The sequence below is a fragment of the Rutidosis leptorrhynchoides genome, chromosome 10 (assembly GCF_046630445.1).
Source record: "Rutidosis leptorrhynchoides isolate AG116_Rl617_1_P2 chromosome 10, CSIRO_AGI_Rlap_v1, whole genome shotgun sequence".
NCBI lineage: Eukaryota > Viridiplantae > Streptophyta > Magnoliopsida > Asterales > Asteraceae > Rutidosis > Rutidosis leptorrhynchoides.
This window is the reverse complement of record NC_092342.1, coordinates 84,938,229-84,958,125: the sequence shown is the minus strand read 5'-3', so window position 1 is coordinate 84,958,125 and position 19,897 is coordinate 84,938,229. Positions and strand designations below refer to the sequence as shown.

At 35.5% G+C, this 19,897-nt stretch overlaps 1 protein-coding gene across 1 annotated transcript; it reads left to right on the top strand.

Annotated features, from left to right (window-relative positions):
- The first annotated feature begins 17,708 nt into the window (after positions 1-17,708).
- Positions 17,709-19,649, top strand: LOC139873103 (heat stress transcription factor A-1-like). The gene is made up of 2 exons (XM_071861039.1): positions 17,709-18,095; positions 18,736-19,649. Exons 1-2 carry the CDS (start codon positions 17,871-17,873, stop codon positions 19,567-19,569), a joined length of 1,059 nt encoding a protein of 352 aa, XP_071717140.1. The 5' UTR covers positions 17,709-17,870; the 3' UTR covers positions 19,570-19,649.
- Positions 19,650-19,897: the final 248 nt, after the last annotated feature.

Sequence of the window (19,897 nt, the reverse complement as noted above, 5' to 3'; positions counted from 1 at the left end):
GCCGTATAAAAATCACTGATGTACAAAGTGTGAAGAATAAAGAAGTGATTCTAGTATTTTTATTTTCAAGACTATATTGCTTGAGGACAAGCAACGCTCAAGTGTGGTAATATTTGATAATGCTAAAAACGAACATATATTTCATAGCATTATCCCTCAAGAAAGACAAGCTTTTAGTTGCAATTGTTCTATTTACAAGTAATATTCGTTTAAATAATAAAAGGTGAAGATAAAAGACAGATTCGACGAATTGAAGAAGCAAACGACCAAAAAGCTCAAAAGTACAGAGTACAATCAAAGTGGTTCAAATTATTGATGAGAAACGTCTCAAAATTACAAGAGTACAAGACGCAAAACGCAAAATACAAGATATTAAATTGTACGCAAGGACGTTCAAAAATTCGAAACCGGGACCTGAGCCAACTCTCAACGCGCGACGCAACGGACCGAAAATTACAAGTCAACGGAGTACAAGAATATAATATAATATAATATATAATTAATTATATATAATTAATTATATTATATTATAAATATTATAAAAATCCAGCAGCCCACGTTTTGGATTCTTTGTGAGCTGGAAAAGCAGGCCATGCGACTTCATGACCTGGAAGTGCAAAAACCATGTGGTCGCATGGTGCACTGTAGCACGAGACATCCTATAAATTTCGCGTGTTTTGGCCAGTTTTCATACATCTTTTTCTCTTCTTACTCTCAAACGTATATATATATATATATATATATATATATATATATATTATAATTTTAATTTTAATTTTAATAATAAGGGTATGTTAGCGAATGTTGTAAGGGTGTAAGTTGTAACACCCCGCCTTTTTCCGTTTAACTATTTAAATTCCGTTATATGTTTATAACATCTCCTGTTGATACGCGTTTTAAAAATATCTTGTTTAGGTAATTCATGCACCCGCAATCGAACTCGAGGGACTAGTTTCGCCAAAGATCCAAAGAGGTGACTAGCATTTGACTAGTCAACCCCACCTCCTTTCTTTTTCATTTTCATTTTCCTTTTCTTTCACTACTTTTTCATTTTCTTTCAATTATCCATTTCAAAGAATCATCATCTAAATCCAAGCTAGCGGGTGTCTTGCAAAACAAATTACATATTTGGAATCCTTGCAACTTCCTCTTTGATTCCATACCGATTTCATCAAGTTTGGGTAACTTTCTAAAATCACTAGATTTTATGTTCTTGATGTTTTTAACTTATAAAGTTGTTAATTAGTGTCTATGGCTCAAGTCTAACATGAATATATGATTTATATGTTCGATTTTGTTATTTGAAGTAACTAGCATGAACATAAACTTTGGTGTGTTTGATTTGGTGATTTGGTTGTTTGGATGATGTTAAATGTTATAAATGCATGTATTAAATGTGTTCCTAACATCACTATCTTCAATTTGATGTGTAGGTTGTTTTAGAAAACTTCATAAACATGATCAGTGATTTTGATGTTATTGGTTAGGGTTTGATAGAATTGAATGTGAACATTTAATGTATTGAATGCCATGAATTGTTGTTAGTAAGTAGTTAGTTGTATTGTATGCTTGATTACCTACGAAACGGCGCGTTATATGGATGCATTTAATTCCCGAATCCTATTTTGTGCATTTATGAACTTGAGCATTTATTTTGAACATTAATTGATCATTTATTTTGGAAATCCGATTGTTACAAATGATGTTTTTGGTTGGTGAAATGTATTTAGTTGTGTTCTTTGTCAAATTACCTTTCTAACGATATAAGATACGAGTTCTAAGTGTTTACGGTTTGTGTTTTATGTTTGTTTAAATTTTGGGTTGAGACTTAGAAAACTGAAACTGGCCAGGTACCAGCTCGCGTGTTATGCCGCGGCGCGGCCAGCCTTTGTCGCGGCGCGACATAAGGCGTGTCCAGCTTCTGACCACCTTGTCAATTATATGAAAAATGTTTGGCACGCTATGGACCTCTGATTCACATGTAACTTGTTCTAACATGCTTATATATGAATAAAAACCTCAGAAAAATAGTTCGGGACCCGACCCGAACGTGTTGACTTTTTCGTTGACTTTGACCGACCAAAGTTTGACTTTTTGTAAAACTTAACCAAATGATTATGCAATCTTTCTAACTTGTTTCTATACTTGTATCTTGCATGAAACTTGGACAATTTGATTCACATGCTACATAATCGAGTCGTAACGAGCCATAGGACTAATTGAACATCTTTGACCTATCGTGTTTACCGTTATTGATACGACCTATTTGTTTAGGTCAAGACTAGCATTTTTCTTTGCACATGTTACTTGTTGAAGTACTTATTACTCGTGTACACAAGGTGAGATCATAGTCCCATCTTTCAAACAACTTTTTTGCTTTAAACTATGGGATGAGAAACATATATGTATCATACTTTTACACTTTGAACACAAGTACGAAAATGAACATTCCACGTACGGGTTTGAACAAAAAGCCTCAATTCAATTATCATTAGTTACACTTGCAGGGTGTAAACGTGAACTTATATTATGTGATCACATGGGCTTGACGAGCCTCATTCGGACGGTTCGCTACCGTTAGCGGATGAAATATATTTTCGGGTCTAGTGTATGTTCTAACACTACGCAAAGGGTGCAAAACAGTTAAGTTTGATAATTGGGTGCCCGCGAAATAAATAACAACTTTGGAATGCAAATGATTTTGATAATCATATTATATTAAATCTTGTGGTTCAAATGCAACGTTTACTAAAACACCTATGATTTCACCAACGTTTTCGTTGACAGTTTTCTATATGTTTTCTCAGGTTCTTGAATGCTACTTGATACATGCTTCCGCACTCTTTTTGATACTTGCTTGGATGTCGAGTATACATGCATAGTTGGAGCGTCTTTTGACAATTTTTAAATTGTGTCGCATAGGTTTCATTCGTATGTTAAACATTGTAATGTAACTAGTCTTTGAACTACTTTTGTAAACTTGAAACATCCTTTTACTTATGAAATGAATGCAACATATTTTGGTCAAACGTCATGTTAAAGACTTATGACCACGTAACGGGACCTAAGTAGTCGGCGCCGTCAAACATGATTTGGTCGGGTCGCTACATAAGTCGAAATTCTGTCCGTGTAACGCTACGCTATTATTAATCATTGTAATTTATGATCAACCTTTTTAAATTAATGTATCGTAGCTAAGTTATTATTATGCTTATTTAAGCCGAAGCAATCGTGATGTTGGGCTAAATATTAAAATTAGGTAATTGGGCTTTGTACCATAATTGGGGTTTGAACAAAAGAACGACACTTGTGGAAATTAGACTATGGACTATTAATGGGCTTTATATTTGTTTAATTAAATGATAGTTTGTTAATTTAATATAAAGATTTACAATTGGACGTACCTATAAATAACCATATACACTCGATCGGACACGATGGGCGGGATATTTATAAGTACTAATAATCGTTCATTTAACCGGACACGGGAATGGATTAATAGTTAATGGACTTATTAAAACAGGGGTGAATTATATACAAGGACACTTGGTGTAATTACAGTTTAAGTCCCCAATTAGTTGGAATATTTGACTTCGGATATAAGGATAATTTGACGAGGACACTCGCACTTTATATTTATGACTGATGGACTGTTATGGACAAAAACCAGACGGACATATTGAATAATCCAGGACAAAGGACAATTAACCCATGGGAATAAACTAAAATCAACACGTCAAACATCATGATTACGGAAGTTTAAATAAGCATAATTTCTTTATTTCATATTTAATTGCACTTTTAATTATCGCACTTTTATTTACTGTCATTTTATTTAATTGCACTTTTAATTATCATACTTTTTAATTATCGCAATTTTATTTTATCGCACTTTTATTTATCGCAATTTCATTATTGTCATTTACTTTACGCTTTAAATTAAGTTATTTTTAATATTTTACATTAGGTTTTAACTGCGACTTAAGTTTTAAAAACGACAAACCGGTCATTAAACGGTAAAAACCCCCTTTTTATAATAATAATACTACTTATATATATTTATATATTTAAAAATATAGCGTTAAACTTGGCTAAAGATCCCTGTGGAACGAACTGGACTTACTAAAAACTACACTACTGTACGATTAGGTACACTGCCTATAAGTGTTGTAGCAAGGTTTAGGTATATCCATTCTATAAATAAATAAATAACTTGTGTAAAAATGTATCGTATTTAATAGTATTTCATAATAAATATATAACTATTTCATATACACCTCGCTTAACATCATAAACCTATTTGCCTCATCGGTAGCTATTACAAGATCCTTACCAAAATTCTCTCAAACCGACTTTCTAAAGTCATCTATAAAGTTATCAGCGATGAATAAACTACTTTCCTTAAAGGCTGTAATATACTCGATAGTGTTCTTATCGCCAACGAAATAATTGATGAATTAAAACGCAAAAAAAAGGTCTCATATTCAAAGTTGACTTTGAGAAGGCATTTGATTGTATTTAATGGGACTTTCTATTTGACACCATGCAATGCATGGGTTTCGGCTCAAAATGGATCAGTTTTATTCGTGCATGGCTCTCATCGTCCTCCATCTCCGTGCTCATAAACGGCTCTCCACAAGAATTCTTTCAAAAAAGAGGTATCAGACAAAGTGATCCATTATCCCCTTCCTTTTCATTATCGTCGCTGAAGGCCTCAACATCTTAACCAAACGAGCACTAGAAAACGGACACCTCCGTAGCCGAAATATTGGTCATGATAATATTACCATCACTCACCTACAATACGCAGACGACACAATCTTCTTTAGTGAATGGAGTAAAAGAAACGCGAAACACATCTCCAAACTCCTTAAATGCATCGAAAAAATTTCAGGTCTTAAAGTAAACTTTAACAAAAGTAAATTATATGGAATCGGCATCTCAAACCTTGAAACCGAACAAATAGCCAATTATATTAATTATTCCACCGACACCACTCTCTTCACTTATCTTGGACTACCCATTAGTGTTCCCACGTCTCATGCCTCCTCCTGGCGTCCTATTATTGAAAATTCGACAAAAGGCTCTCAGATTGGGAAGCTAAAACCATATCTTTTGGTGGATGCCTTACTTTAATCAAATTCATCCTTAGTAGCATACCTTTATACTACTTATCCCTATTTTATGCATCAATCTCCATCCTTCAAATTCTTGAAGCCAAAAGACGAAATTTTTTTTGGGATAGGTCATCAAATGAAAACAAAATCAATTGGGTAAAATGAGATCAAATACTACTTCCTTACGACAAAGGTGGCTTAAACATTAGATCTCTTCTTAGCAAAAACATTTCACTACTATGTAAATGGTGATGGCATTTTAAAAATGAAAAAAGTGCATTATGGGTTAAAATCACCACTAGTATTTATGGGGAGGGTGCGGGTTTGATACTAACATTTTATGTAGAAACATTTCAGGTAGCACCATATGGAAGGAAATTATTAAAGCCGGAAAGATTGTGGATAACACGGGTGTCTCCTTCTCATCTTCGATTACCAAATGCTTGGGTAAGGGTGATTCGATCCAATTTTGGAATGACACTTGGTGTGGTTCGGAACGCGTTAGCACTTTATTCCATAGACTTTACATGTTGGAAACAAATAAAAACACTCTTGTTGCGGACCGTATTACAAATAAATAGAGAGCTTGGCCTCTCATTTAGGGGTTGTTAATTCTCTGCCATTTGCCTAAGCCTTTGTAGATTTCACTTGTGACTTTGCCCAAGGACTTCTTACATTGAGTTAAGGTGAATCATGCTAATCGATAACGAAGACCGGGTCAGGGTGGTTGATCACTTGATAGATAAAGTGAAAAACGATCATCGGGGCCCAAAACAAACAACAACACCCCAATCCTCCTCATTGCACTCGATCCTAGATCCAATTCCGTGAGGAAGACGGATCTAGGCTCGATCAATTGGCGCCATTCGTGGGACACATTTTACGAATTAAACTGAAAATTTTTGTTTTACGCTGTTAAACAATTAATTAGGCGGTTTAATTTCAATCGTGTTTTTGTTGCGATGATTCGCAGGTGCGTATTTTCAAATTGGCAGTAAATAATGAATAACATTGGCGATAATAGTGATAACGTGGCCACTATGCGAATGAATGTCCAAAAAAGAGGAAAGAAGCGAAAATCTGCCAAAATGTATCATAATTGGCAATCAGCGCCAATTAGCTTTCCAACAATGCAGAGCGACGATTTTTCTGAAATGCCGATAATAGTATCGTGTAAAATTGCGGACGCTAATATCACAGTGATGAAAGTTCATGTTGATAATGGTAGTAGCGTTGATATTATTTACGAACAATGTTTCGCTCAGTTGCCAGAGGATATTAAAGCAAATATGCAAACGACTGCGGTTTCGCTAACCGGTTTTGCAGGAGAATTTTCGCTACCAATCGGTGTCTTGTCGCTGAACATCGAGCTAGCCGATGTAAATAATAATGCTTTAGCGCGACAAGCACGGCTAGATTTCTATGTTATGCGAGCTTCTTCTCGCTATAACATGTTGCTAGGAAGGACCGCTATAAGCAAATTTGGAATTGTACCGTCCACAATTCATGGCATGATTAAATTTCAAACATATAAAGGAATCGCCGCAATATGTTCAGCGAGCATAGTGCCTATTTGCGCGGCTGTCAATGTAAAAACCGCAGGTCAGAAACCTGAGGATACTGCGGATAAGGAGGATAGCATGGAAATAGTTAATCCTGCATATCCAGAACAGAAAATCAAAGTAGGTCGCAATCTTAGTGCGGATACTCGAAAGCAAATTGTGCAATTACTTGATGAATATATGGATGTTTTTGCCTGGTGCGAAAACGATATGACCGGTGTTCCGCGTCACATTGCGGAACACAAGCTAAATGTAAATCCAGCTCTAAAACCAGTAGTGCAAAAGCGAAGGGGTATGGCCCCAGATCGCGTCAAATGGTTGTGCGAAGAAGTCACAAAATTAGTTCGAATTGGAATTTTGCGCGAAGTACAATATCAGTCATGGATCGCGAATCCAGTATTGGTGAAAAAACCAGATAATTCCTGGCGAATGTGTATTGACTACAAAGATCTGAATAAAGCGTGCACCAAAGATAATTATCCGCTGCCAGAAATAGATTTAAAGGTGGAATCTTTGCATGCATTTCCATATAAATGTTTTCTGGATGCGGCAAGAGGTTATCATCAAATCCCTATGGCGCAAGAGGACACAGATAAAACCGCGTTTCATACAGGCAAAGGCATATATTGTTATATAATGATGCCTTTTGGACTAATCAATGCGGGTGCGACATATCAGCGCTTGATTGATACCGCGTTTGATAAGCAAATAGGGCGTAATCTTGAGGCCTATGTCGATGATTTAGTCATCAAAAGTACAACGCAAGAGTGAATCGTTGAAGATATGCGCGAAACATTTAATAAACTGCGTGAGATAAACATGAAGCTCAATCCGCTGAAATGCAGTTTCGGCGAAACTGAAGGAAAGTTTTTAGGATATCTTATTACGGAACAAGGTATTCAAGCTAATCCAAAAAAGATCGCGGCTATCGAAAATATGACTGCGCCAAAGACGGTTAAGGAAGTGCAATGTTTAACAGGCAAATTGGCCGCCCTAACGCGTTTTTTGTCTAAAGCTGCTGAGCGACAATTGCCATTTTTCAAAACTTTAAAAGGTTGCTTGAAGCAGAAGAATTTTGTTTGGACCGCTGAAGCAGATTCTGCGTTTCAAGAGATGAAAAACCTGTTGAAAACTTTGCCTACACTAACAGCGCCAATTCATGGCAAAATTCTCTATCTATATATTTCAGTAGCAAATGAAGCGTTTGGCTCAGTCTTGATAGCGGAAAGAAACAAAATACAAAAGCCAGTGTATTTTGTTAGCAAAGCTCTTACGGGAAGCGAAATAAACTATGCGCCGATCGAAAAGTTTGTATATGCGCTCATTTTAACAACGCGAAGGCTATGTAGATATTTTCAGGGGCATCCAGTGCATGTGCTAACCAATCTGCCAATCAGGCAAGTCTTAACAAAACCGGAGATTTTCGGTAGACTCGCATTATGGGCAGTGGAGTTGGGTGCCTATCAAATATCCTACTTTCTGCGAAGTGCGGAAAAAGGTCAAGTTATGGCAGATTATCTCGCAGAGCTGTCTGGAGAGTTGGAAGTAATTAATGAGCGAACCGCGCTAAAACCAGCAGTTAATGAAACTTGGGAGTTATATACTGATGGTGCTTCTTGTGCGGAAGGTGCAGGTGCGGGTTTAGTTTTGGTAAGTTCTAACGGCGAAGAGCACACTTACGCACTGCGGTTTAATTTTGATGTGACAAACAATGAGGCAGAATATGAAGCATTGCTTGCAGGCTTAAATATCGCGCAAAACATGAATATTGTTAAGTTGCATGCATTTACAGATTCGCAACTAGTAGCGAATCAGTTTAGCGGATCTTTTGAAGCTCATGATCCTTCTATGCAGAAGTACTTGCAACTGCTAAAAGAAACTACTGCGCGGTTCGAATACTTTGAACTCGCGCAAGTGCCTAGAAGTCAAAACAAAAAGGCAGATGCTTTGAGCAAATTAGCCGCTCTAACATTTTCGCATTTTCAAAAACAAGTATGGGTTGAAGAATTGCCAAATAAATCAATTGATAGTGATTTAATGGTAGCATCTGTTACAGAGGCGCAGCCAAATTGGATGGAACCAATCCTGCAATATATTCGCAATGATATTTTGCCAGAGGATAGTCGCGAAGCTCGTTTAGTGCGAGAGCGAACGCCGATGTATCTCATACAAGATGATATCTTATATCGCAAATCGTACTGCGGACCGATGATGCGGTGTGTTGGACCAATTGAGGCGGAAATGCTTGTTGAAGAAGTGCATAATGGTACTTGTGCGCTACATTCAGGATACAAGACTATTGTTGCGAAAATTATGCGGATGGGATACTTTTGGCCGTCCCTATACAGCGATGTGGCAAAAATTGTTAAACGCTGTAAAAGTTGCCAAAGGCATGCTCCGCAGAATCGAATGCCGCGGCATGATATGATCCCTGTTAATTCGCCATGGCCGTTTAGTAAATGGGCCATTGACATTGTGGGGCCATTTCCTGCAGGACCTGGCAATGTTAAATTCCTAATCATTGCAATTGATTATTTTACTAAATGGGTTGAAGCGAAAGCGGTTCGCACAATCACTGGTGTGCAGGTGCGAAATTTTGTGTGGGAATACATTGTGTGCAGATTTGGTATTCCGCGAGAATTGGTTAGCGATAATGGCGCACAAATAGCGAAAGATCCATTTAAGACGTGGTGCACTGACTTAAACATAATACAAAAGTTCACGTCAGTAGCGCACCCGCAAGCTAATGGTTTATGCGAGGTAACAAATCGCGATATTGTAAGCGGAATAAAAAAGAGGTTGTGCGAAAGGCGAACTGGTTGGGTAGATGAATTACCCAATGTCTTATGGGCACATCATACAAATTTCAAAAAGAGTACAGGTGAAACACCATTTAGCCTGGTTTATGGCTCTGAGGCAGTAATCCCCGCTGAAATTTTAGTACCAACGCATCGAATCGCTAACTTTGATGAAGTAGCAAATGATGCTGCGTTGTGCGAAAATCTCAATTTTATAGAAGAGCGGAGATTAATAGCTGCTATCAGAGAAGCAAATAATAAAAAGTAAATTGCTAAGTATTATAATAAAAGAGTGCGAGCTTTATCATTTGCTATAGGTGAATGGGTGTTGCGTAATAATGAGGCAAGCAGAGCAGAAAAGCTAGGCAAATTGGGTCCTAATTGGGAAGGCCCTTATCAAATTGTGGCAATTAATACGGCAGGCTCATATAAGCTCGCGGACGTGGAAGGGCAAACTTTGCCAAATGCATGGCATGCTGTCCTTTTAAAGCGATATTATGCATAGTTTTGCGGAATTTAACAATTGTATATGTAAAAAATCGCGAAAATTATATTCAATACACATGGCTGAAATACTTATTAAGTGTCCTTGTTTTTAATTTTTTGCAAGTCTTGATCACGCTTGTTAAAATTTTAAGAATACTTACTTGTAAAAGTATGCGAAAGTTCTAATGCGAATAAATATGATATGTTTTGCAGCTAATTTCATATTTTTATATTCCGCATTGTTTATATAGCAAAGTGATGAAATTGCCCACTTTTGCACGCGAATTATTGCGAAAGGAATATTATCTCCTAAATATTTGATCTTGCCAATATTTAGATGCTTCGCAATGCCGATTACATACCTAAGGATCGTTTCGGCGGACTTAGAAGATTCATAACGTATAAGCATATACGCATACAGATTGTTTCGCAAAAGTACGCATTTATTATGTGCACAATAATATATGTTGGAAATTGCAAAGGACAAGTTTGTGTTATGAATATTGACAATGAAAGCGCTATAAAAATAGAAGTACTTGCAAAAATATGAAAAAGCGAAATTTTATTAATAAAATCGCAGAAGCAGCTGCGTGCTGATTATACAAAGTGAGTATTAATCATGGATTAATTCAAGCTTGATGATGTCATCTGCAGTGGCATCTTCTTGCTCACTTATCGCGGTTATCTTGGGGAGGGGAATTTCGGCTATGCCCTGTTGAGCGACCGCATATGCTGACTTCGCATCTTCCAGTGAGCAAAGGCGATCAGCTAATGCAGCTGGTAGTGGGTCTGGCAGTGGGCAGCGAATATCAATCTCATCCATAAATTCAACCCTCTCGCGTAGCCTTAATGCGGAGGCAAATGTTGAAAAATTTACAGAAACAGGCTTGGAATTAAGGATCTTTCTAGCCAATTCAGGGAGATGTTGGCGGACCTTGGTGAACTCAAGTTCTGCAGAGGCTTTAGCAGCAAGAGCGTTGTCTCGCTCTGTCGTTAGCTTCGTCACATTCTCTGACAGTGTTTTAATAGTGTCCTGCAGTTGCTTTTCTTTCTCATTCGCATCAGTAACCTGTTGTTTCAAGTCATCAACGGTGGTTTTTGCTGCGGTTAACTCATAGGAGAGATCAATACAGCGTTTTTCGCTGTTTTCAGCTTTGATCTTTTCCGCATTATACTTTAGTTGTTCAGCTTCAAGAACATTGAAAAATTGTTCTTGACGGCATATAACATCATATGCTGAATTAAAGCACATGTAGAAATTTTGAACAAAACTATTATGCGCGTCCAGCGCAGAGAGTTTAGAGAACTCGCGGCGAAGCTCGCCGGGGATTGCTAACTTCATCTGTTAGCGCTGATCCAGAGCAGTGGCAGCTGAAGCGTAAGTATATCCTACTAAACCATCAATTCGCACTCCATAAGAGTCAGGTGGAGTGCGGAACAATTCGGTGATTTGATCAAGAGTGTTCGGACTTGCAAAGATAGGATCACCAGAAGAATCGCCTGCAAAATAACGTCGTTGGTTAGTCGGCGAAATAAAAATAATATATATTTTACATGTTCAATGGCAATTCGCAATATACCAGTTTGCTGTTCCCCTTCGTGTTCCGGTATAAATGGATCGTCGTGAGGAACGGTTTCCTGTTGTTTATGTTTTTTGCTTTGCGAAGATGGCGGTGTTTGTAACGGTCACTTGGCAGTACTCGGCTTTGAATAAGGAGATTTAGAGGTTAAATCAACGATTGGAATGGGTTGCTTTTCTTTCGATGATGATGATTTAGCCTCCGGGCTCGTTAATAGTTTAGTGATCAGAGTTTTTGGATCAGATTTCCTATCTAACTCGTTAATCTTCATTGCAAATTAAAAGAGAGCTGCAAAAAATGATTAAAATGATAACGATTGATTGATGAATTGGGTAATTCTTTGATATTTTGGAAAAATGAGTAGTGAATTTGTGATTTCAGATCACAATATATATAGGCGACGGAGTTAATTGTGATAAAATCTATTGAGATAATTCAAACGGTAACATTGACTGTTATAACGGTAACTAGGTTAATGCGAAATTCCTCAAGGTGAATATTGACTGCGATAACTGCGAATTTTTAGAGTTTATCATGATACATTTGTTTCGCAATATGTATCATAATAAACTGGGGGGACTTGATCATATACATAGCATTGTATATGTATATTTTATTGGCTAAAGGCCAAAGGCTGAACTGCGCGAATTATAAGGCAAAGCTATGCAATATTCGCTGAAAATAAGCACAGCGGTCATGTTTTCGCATTGATATAAATACTGCGGTTTAATCCGCTGAGTTTCCGCGGATAGTTAAGGTACTCGCGGATCGCGGATATCTCGAAACCTATAAATAGAGAGCTTGGCCTCTCATTTATGGGTTGTTGATTCTCTGCCATTTGCCTAAGCCTTTGTAGATTTCACTTGTGACTTTGCCCAAGGACTTCTTACATTGAATTAAGGTGAATCATGCTAATCGATAACGAAGACCGGGTCAGGGTGGTTGATCACTTGATAGTTAAAGTGAAAAACGATCATCGGGGCCCAAAACAAACAACAACACCCCAATCCTCCTCATTGCACTCGATCCTAGATCCAATTCCGTGAGAAAGACGGATCTAGGCTCGATCATTGGTTAAGACCCCCAAGTGGGCGCTCCTTAAACGAACTTAATGAAATCAACAACATCATTTCGACCATCACATTAACGGATAATCCGAATACTTGGAAATACATGCTTGACCCCTCGGGTACATTCACTACCAAGTCCCTTGCCTACTTAGTAAACAACTTGAAACTTTGCACAAATGCATCTAACATCTCCATCCCACGCAACAAATTCACACCACAAAAAGTTAATATTTTCGCATGGAGGGTTGCCCAAAATAAAATACCGGTTAGGGCCGAACTTGATAAAAGAGGACTTGATCTTGACACTACCCTTTGTCCACTTTGTAATTCGGTTATAGAATCTATCGAGCACATCCTTGTACAATGCCCAAAAGAATCACAAATACGGGCACTCGTATTTGACCGGTGGAACCAAAATACTTGCTCGATCTCATGTATTGAAGACGCCATCACAACCAACCAATCATTCACACACAACACTGTTGGATCCTCCATGTGGCAATCAATCAAATGGATCATTTGCTATACAATTTAGAAATATAGAAATTTAAAAGTCTTCTCCAAAAAAGAATGGATCCCCGCAACCAGGGGCGGAGGCACTTGTAAATTTATGGGGTCAAGTGAGCCCACTCAAATTTTGGTTAGATATATAATATACATGTGATGAACGTAATGATATGTCATGCTAGTTGAGTGGTTGAGATCTAAGTGAATGAATGCAAACTCTGAAGTTCGAGACTTTTTCTGTATTGTTTTTGTCAAACTATTTTTACATAATTACTATGTATAGTTTCATTCAAATTTTAGACTGCTACATAAATGGATCCCACTTATATATTTCAATTTTAGACTGCTACATAAATGGATCCCACTTATATATTTTCAAATGTAAGCTCTAGGGTCACACTTAAATTTTCGAAGCAAATGAATTGTAACTTTACACTTAATGCTTATCAAATAAATTTAACCATTTATGTATGTGAATGGTTAGTAATTTTTACACCAAAAAATAGCATTCATGAAAAACTTTTTATGAATTTTCGATTTATCAAGAAAAGAAAAATCATAAGGACATTTTAGTGACACCATCGAGCGAATATCCTGGCTCCGCCCCTGCCCGCAACAATTGTATCTGAGATCAAATCCCAAAGCTTTAGTTGGATTTCCAAAAGAACTTAAAAAAAAACCTATTGAATGACATCAATGGTTAATCAATCCTTCATTTTATGTTGTGGCTGTGACGACCCGGAAATTTCTGACCAAATTTAAACTTAATCTTTATATAATTATGACTTGATAAGCAATGAATTTTAATAGATCTTGAACCTCCGAAAAGAGTTTTACACAAGCTTTTGGTCACCCTTTTATTCCGACGATTCACGAACGTCATAACTTGATTTAATAGTTTAATTATTTAATTATTGTGTATATATATGGATTTATATATATTTAACTTGAAAATATGATAATTAAATATCTCATTAACTATATTAACAAAGTATTATATATATATATATATATATATATATATATATATATATATATATATATATATATATTTCATACTACTAATTTAAAGAGTTTTCAAACAATATATATATTACTATTTAAACGACGTAATTAACTTATGTTAAAATGTATTTACATATAATGTATTACGAGTGTAAATACATACTTACAAGTATTGAATACACTTTATAATATACCAATACATATAAAGGATAGCTATACTCGTATTTCCGTTCAATTTCCTCAAAGAATTCTACTCGCATTCATACGGTATTTTTACCCGTATTATACACAGCTTCTAGAAGTATTTACTATTGGTATATACCAATAGAAATCTGCAATTATTTGTGTAATATGTCATCCATGACCTAATCAATTTAATATGTCATGCATGACTTAATACAATTTAACTTATCTTAGATATTTTTACTAAAAGCCAAAATTATAAGCTTATAAATAAGGACCATTTTAACTCATTTTTACTCCACATTTTCTTAAACTAAAAACACACACTTGAATGCTCTCATATCATACTTTAATCTCAAAAACTTTTCTCTTCATAATCAAGGTAAAATACTTCTCAAAATCCTTTTTCAATTCCTTCTATAGTTGCTATCTTATTATACTTATAAAACTTGTAAAAACTAGAACTTGTTTTGGTGAACACCAAGCTTGTTTGAAAAACTAATCTAATCCTTCTAAATTAACTATAATAATACTTATTTATATGTATTATGATGTTATATTAAGTTAATATAAGAACTTATAACTTGTACATATGAAGAACACCTTGAAACTTAACATATATCCTTTAATCTCCATTCGGTAAAAAGCGAGCTGTTTTGGGTTGGGAATTAAAAACCTATCTTAGACTTTGAGTTCGAGGCTAAGACTTTGGAAATATGTTAATATATGTAAATAAGACTTCCAATACTTTTTTCACGATTTTAGACAAAGTGGGAGTATTTTATCAAAAATCATATATTGGGTGGATGCCGGGATTTTTCCAAATCTGTCCACCGAAATAAAAAGAGGGTAAAGCTCTAAATATTACTACTTGGAATGAACTTTTCGAATTGGTTTTGTAAAATTTACCTCTTAATGAATCCATAGCAATTTGATTCACTTTAAACGGAGTTGTAATGAATATTTGGCGAGCAAAACAAAATCTGCTAAAATTAACGCTGTATGGACGAAATTTATATTATAAAAACTATATTAACCATATCCTTGTTAACTTTTCCTATATCCTATATATATTTGGACATGTTATCAGTAGTATAACAAAATATTATAATCTTGATTAATTATGTGATTGTATATATGTATAATAATATTCGTGGTACATCCTAACACAATAAGTATACAATACGTTTTGATAAATCCTAAGACAATACGTACACAATACGTCTTAGTTAATTCTAAGACAATACGTATACAATACATCTCTGGGTTGATGCAAAGACAATACGTATACAATACGTCGTGGGGTAATTCTAAGATTATATATATATATATATATATATATATATATATATATATATATATATATATATATATATACCGATTATTGGACTGTTGGACTTTTCGGACTATTTTGGACTACTAATAAAGGACTACTAACAATGGACTACTAACATAAAATGTTAAAAATTATTATATAAGTATTCTATGAACTTGTTTTATTTTATTCATATGTCGTATTATTATCTGAATCGTTATTATTGTTATAGGTTCGTGAATCCAAGGACGACGGTCATATTTTTAATAAGTTGAAAACTTATTATTAATATACTTTTACTACTGTGAGTATATAGTCTCATTTTTAAACTCTACAAATATTTTGGGATGAGAATACATGCATTTTATATTTTACGCCATAGACACAAGTACTTAAAATATATTCTACGTTGAGTTGTACCACTTTGCATATCTTCCCTAATAGCTTTGTAACTAATATTTACATGTTGTAAGAACATGTATACGCGAATTCTATTGATAGATCTATCGGGTTTGACAACCCCAACTGGGCTAGTCGCTCTAGTATCGTAAACGGTTGCATAGTACTTCATTTTTACTACACTTGGTACAGTGTAGGGAGATTTCATAATAAAGGGAATATGCCACATTAATGGTTAAATATGGTTACCGAAGCGCTCAACAACTTATAGAATACTTTTATACACTAGCGAGTGTACATATATTTATAACTATTAAATCTTGTGGTCTATATTTATATCGATGATAAACCTATATATCTCACCAACCTTTGTGTTGACTGTTTACGCATGTTTATTCCTAGGTTCTTAAGAAAGTCTTCCGCTGTTGCATTATCTGAGCAAGCTGTGCATGGAGTCTCATACTTTTATTTAAATAAAGTGTTGCATTCAATAAAACCTTTGTCATGTATTATATTCGACTGTTACGTCACGTGTGTAGTATTTGGAAACCGATGTATTTTGGGGATTATTTCTTAAATAATTGCCCACTTGTTTAAAACATGCATTATGTATAATAATGATGTGCTTTTTATGAAACGAATGCAATATTTTCTAAAACGTATCATATAGAGGTCAAATACCTCGCTATGAGGCCAATGAGAACGTACTGCGTTTATAGTAATATGGACGGGTCGTTTCAGTGGCCCCCCTCATCGAGTAGGTGTTGATTAATCATAGTCTCTCAGAGGGTCAAAAATCCCATTATTTTGTATGCACGAGTGATTAAATGGGGTGAGGGTTCGTTAACTTTGTAATCACATTGGCCGGCACTATAAGCTTCCTTCCACCGGCTGTATCTTCAAGTTCATTCTCCTTCATGCCTAATAAATGGTGCTTTTTTTCCATCTCGTGTAATAGTTAGATTTCCATTACTATATTTCTGTTTCCATTTGTATAGATGCACATAGGTCCATGTAACATATATTCCGGTTATTAATAAAATTATCTTGTTTTTCAAAAAAAAAAAAAAAAAAAAAAAAAAAAATTTGACAATATGGAAGAAGTTCAAAAGGGGGTCGTTAAAAATTCTAGTGTGGCGCCTTCTGTACCAACGATTGTTAAAAGGCCGAGAAATGAAAGAAAAAAGAAGATTTCTCATGAAGAGGAGTTGGAAGTATTCGCTGACTTCGTCAAAAATGTTTAAACGTTCTTAGACTTTAGATGATTTTTTATTTTTCGATGAACAGTTAGACAAGTTATCATCTTTTTCGTTGTGTGGTCGAGTTCTTTTAAGTCTCGTAATTCTTTTATATTCGTTGGTTTCTAAGAGGTCTCATTTTCTAATGAACTTTCTAGTAGTTAATAAAGTTTTTCCGTTTTTTCCTAAAAAAAAATGCATTTCTATCACTATCCATCACCATTAACCTAATTTGCAAAATACATATATAATTAAATAACAAAAAGTTAGAAGAAATGACAAAAAAAAATTGATATGGGCTAGTTGTCCAAACTTAAAAAATAATATGGGCTAATAGTCCAAACTTGATGGAATGGGCTTGGACACAGGCCCAAATAGTATATTCACTTTATAATCTCTACTCGTAGGAGTCTCGTACTTTCGTTTAGATACTCGTGAGTCCCACCCAACTTGTGGAGCAAGAGAGAATTGTTTCAGTCAAAGTCATCTCCCCTAGGGTTTCAAATTTCAAATTAACATTATCTACAGATACATAAAATCACGCTATAACAATCTCTATACTTAAATTCGTTACTCGATACTGTAAATCAAAACCTAGAATCGATCAATTATGGTGAAAAAATCGACGGAAAACGGTGAATCATCATCGATCGCACCGTTTCTATCAAAATGTTATGAGATGGTTGATGATCCTTCAACTGACGCTTTAATTTCATGGAGTCCGTCTAATGACAGTTTTATAGTGTGGAATGAAGCTGAATTTACTTCTGAATTGCTTCCCAAATACTTCAAGCATAGTAATTATTCCAGTTTTCAACGTCAACTCAATATCTATGTGAGATTTCTATTTTTTATTGATTTCTCAATGCCAATTTTTTTATATTATTTGTTTTTTATTTTCTCAATGTTTCCGATTTTTAATTTTATCTGTTTAGTTTTTTGTATGTATTGGATAATTAGTTTTATTGTTTCTGTTTATGTGCATAATTTTGTTATATTGTGTTGTAAGTAATATCGTGTCTGTTTTATGATGTAAGCCTTGAATTGTATGCTGATGCCTTGAATCGTTTGTTATTAGAGTCCTCGAAACATCTGATAATGATTTGAATTGTATGCTGATGGGGCTATTAACTCTTTTGTTAATTCTTAGGCAAGTGTTAACAATTTTACAAAATTGATAATGTAAGCATGCTAGTAAAACTCCGCCAATCAGGCCGAGTCCCTGACTAGTCGGGATTTTGAAGTAGTCGGACTAGTCCCCCGATTAGTCTCCCCGATTTATACAAAGTTGTCAAGAGTCTAATTTAGTTAGTCAATTCAGATTTATTAGTTCAAGTCGAGATTTGTTTGGTCAACATCCGACTTGGTCGATTAGTCCCTACAAGGTCCCGATTGACTAGTCTACGACTAGCGATATTTACAACCTTGATTGTAAGTGCTGTTTAGTGATAATATCTAAATTGAAACTGTTTCAGGGATTCAGGAAAACTGATACGGATAGATGGGAGTTTGCAAATGAAGGATTTATCAAAGGCCAAAAGCATTTATTGAAGTCTATATCCCGAAAGAAGGTGACACCGGTCACAGCTAAACAAAAAGTTGAACAGTCAAAATCCCCTGAGCCTGAAATCATCCATGTTAACAGACAAGAAGAGAATCGATATGCAAATCTACGTAAGGAGGTCGAGAGTCTTAAAACTGATAAGAACATGTTAATGCAAGAGCTTGTGAAACAGAGACAACATCAAAACTCTTCGCAAACTAAGATGTTGGTCCTACGGGAGCAGCTTAAAGGTATGGAAAAAAACCAACACCAAATGCTTTCATTTATAGTCATGGCCATGCAGAGCCCAGGTTTTTTTTCTCAACTTTCTACGCCTGTACCAAGCAAAACCATATTGAAACCCGTTACAGAAGACACCCCAACAGTGGAAGGTGCAATTGTTAAGTATCAGCCACCGGTTGAATCATCAGCCTTTATTTCTGATGACCCGTTTGACCCATGTCCTACTTCTGAGGAAGTCAATGACCATTTTATGGGTTTCACGTCTGGGTCAACATTTGATGAGAGTTTAGATTCGTCAGAGAACGGTTTTCCACTTGTGTTTAATCTTCCTGATGAAGATGATATGTTAGGTCAGCTTCTTGCAAGTTCATCTCCGGAGAAAAGTAAAATGACTATAGATGTTATTGATGACGAACATGGCTCCCCAGATATGGAACTAGATGATGAGTTCAGATTTTTGACCGAAGGGTTCAATAAATCAGTGATAGTTTCACCGGGGAGGCGGAACTTCGCCATAGTGTAATTTGATAGCTTGTAAAGGCAACCTCGGTATTTTATTGTGTTGTTACATGGTTTCATAATCCAACGTCATTAGCTTTAGTATTATCTTCTTAACTTTAAATCGCGTTATGATAACTAAATTGGCATCCTAAGATTACTACTTTTGTATATTTTGGATAGATGTATAAGGAGTTTCTCTTTCAGAAACATGTAATCTAGTCGCTAGATAGTTACAGTTTATAGGCCCTTTTGATAGCTAATATACTTACCTACGTCGATCAGGTTAGATTGTGTATATCCGAGTATAAATATTTATCCAACCTCAATGAACGACAAAAACCTTCCATTTT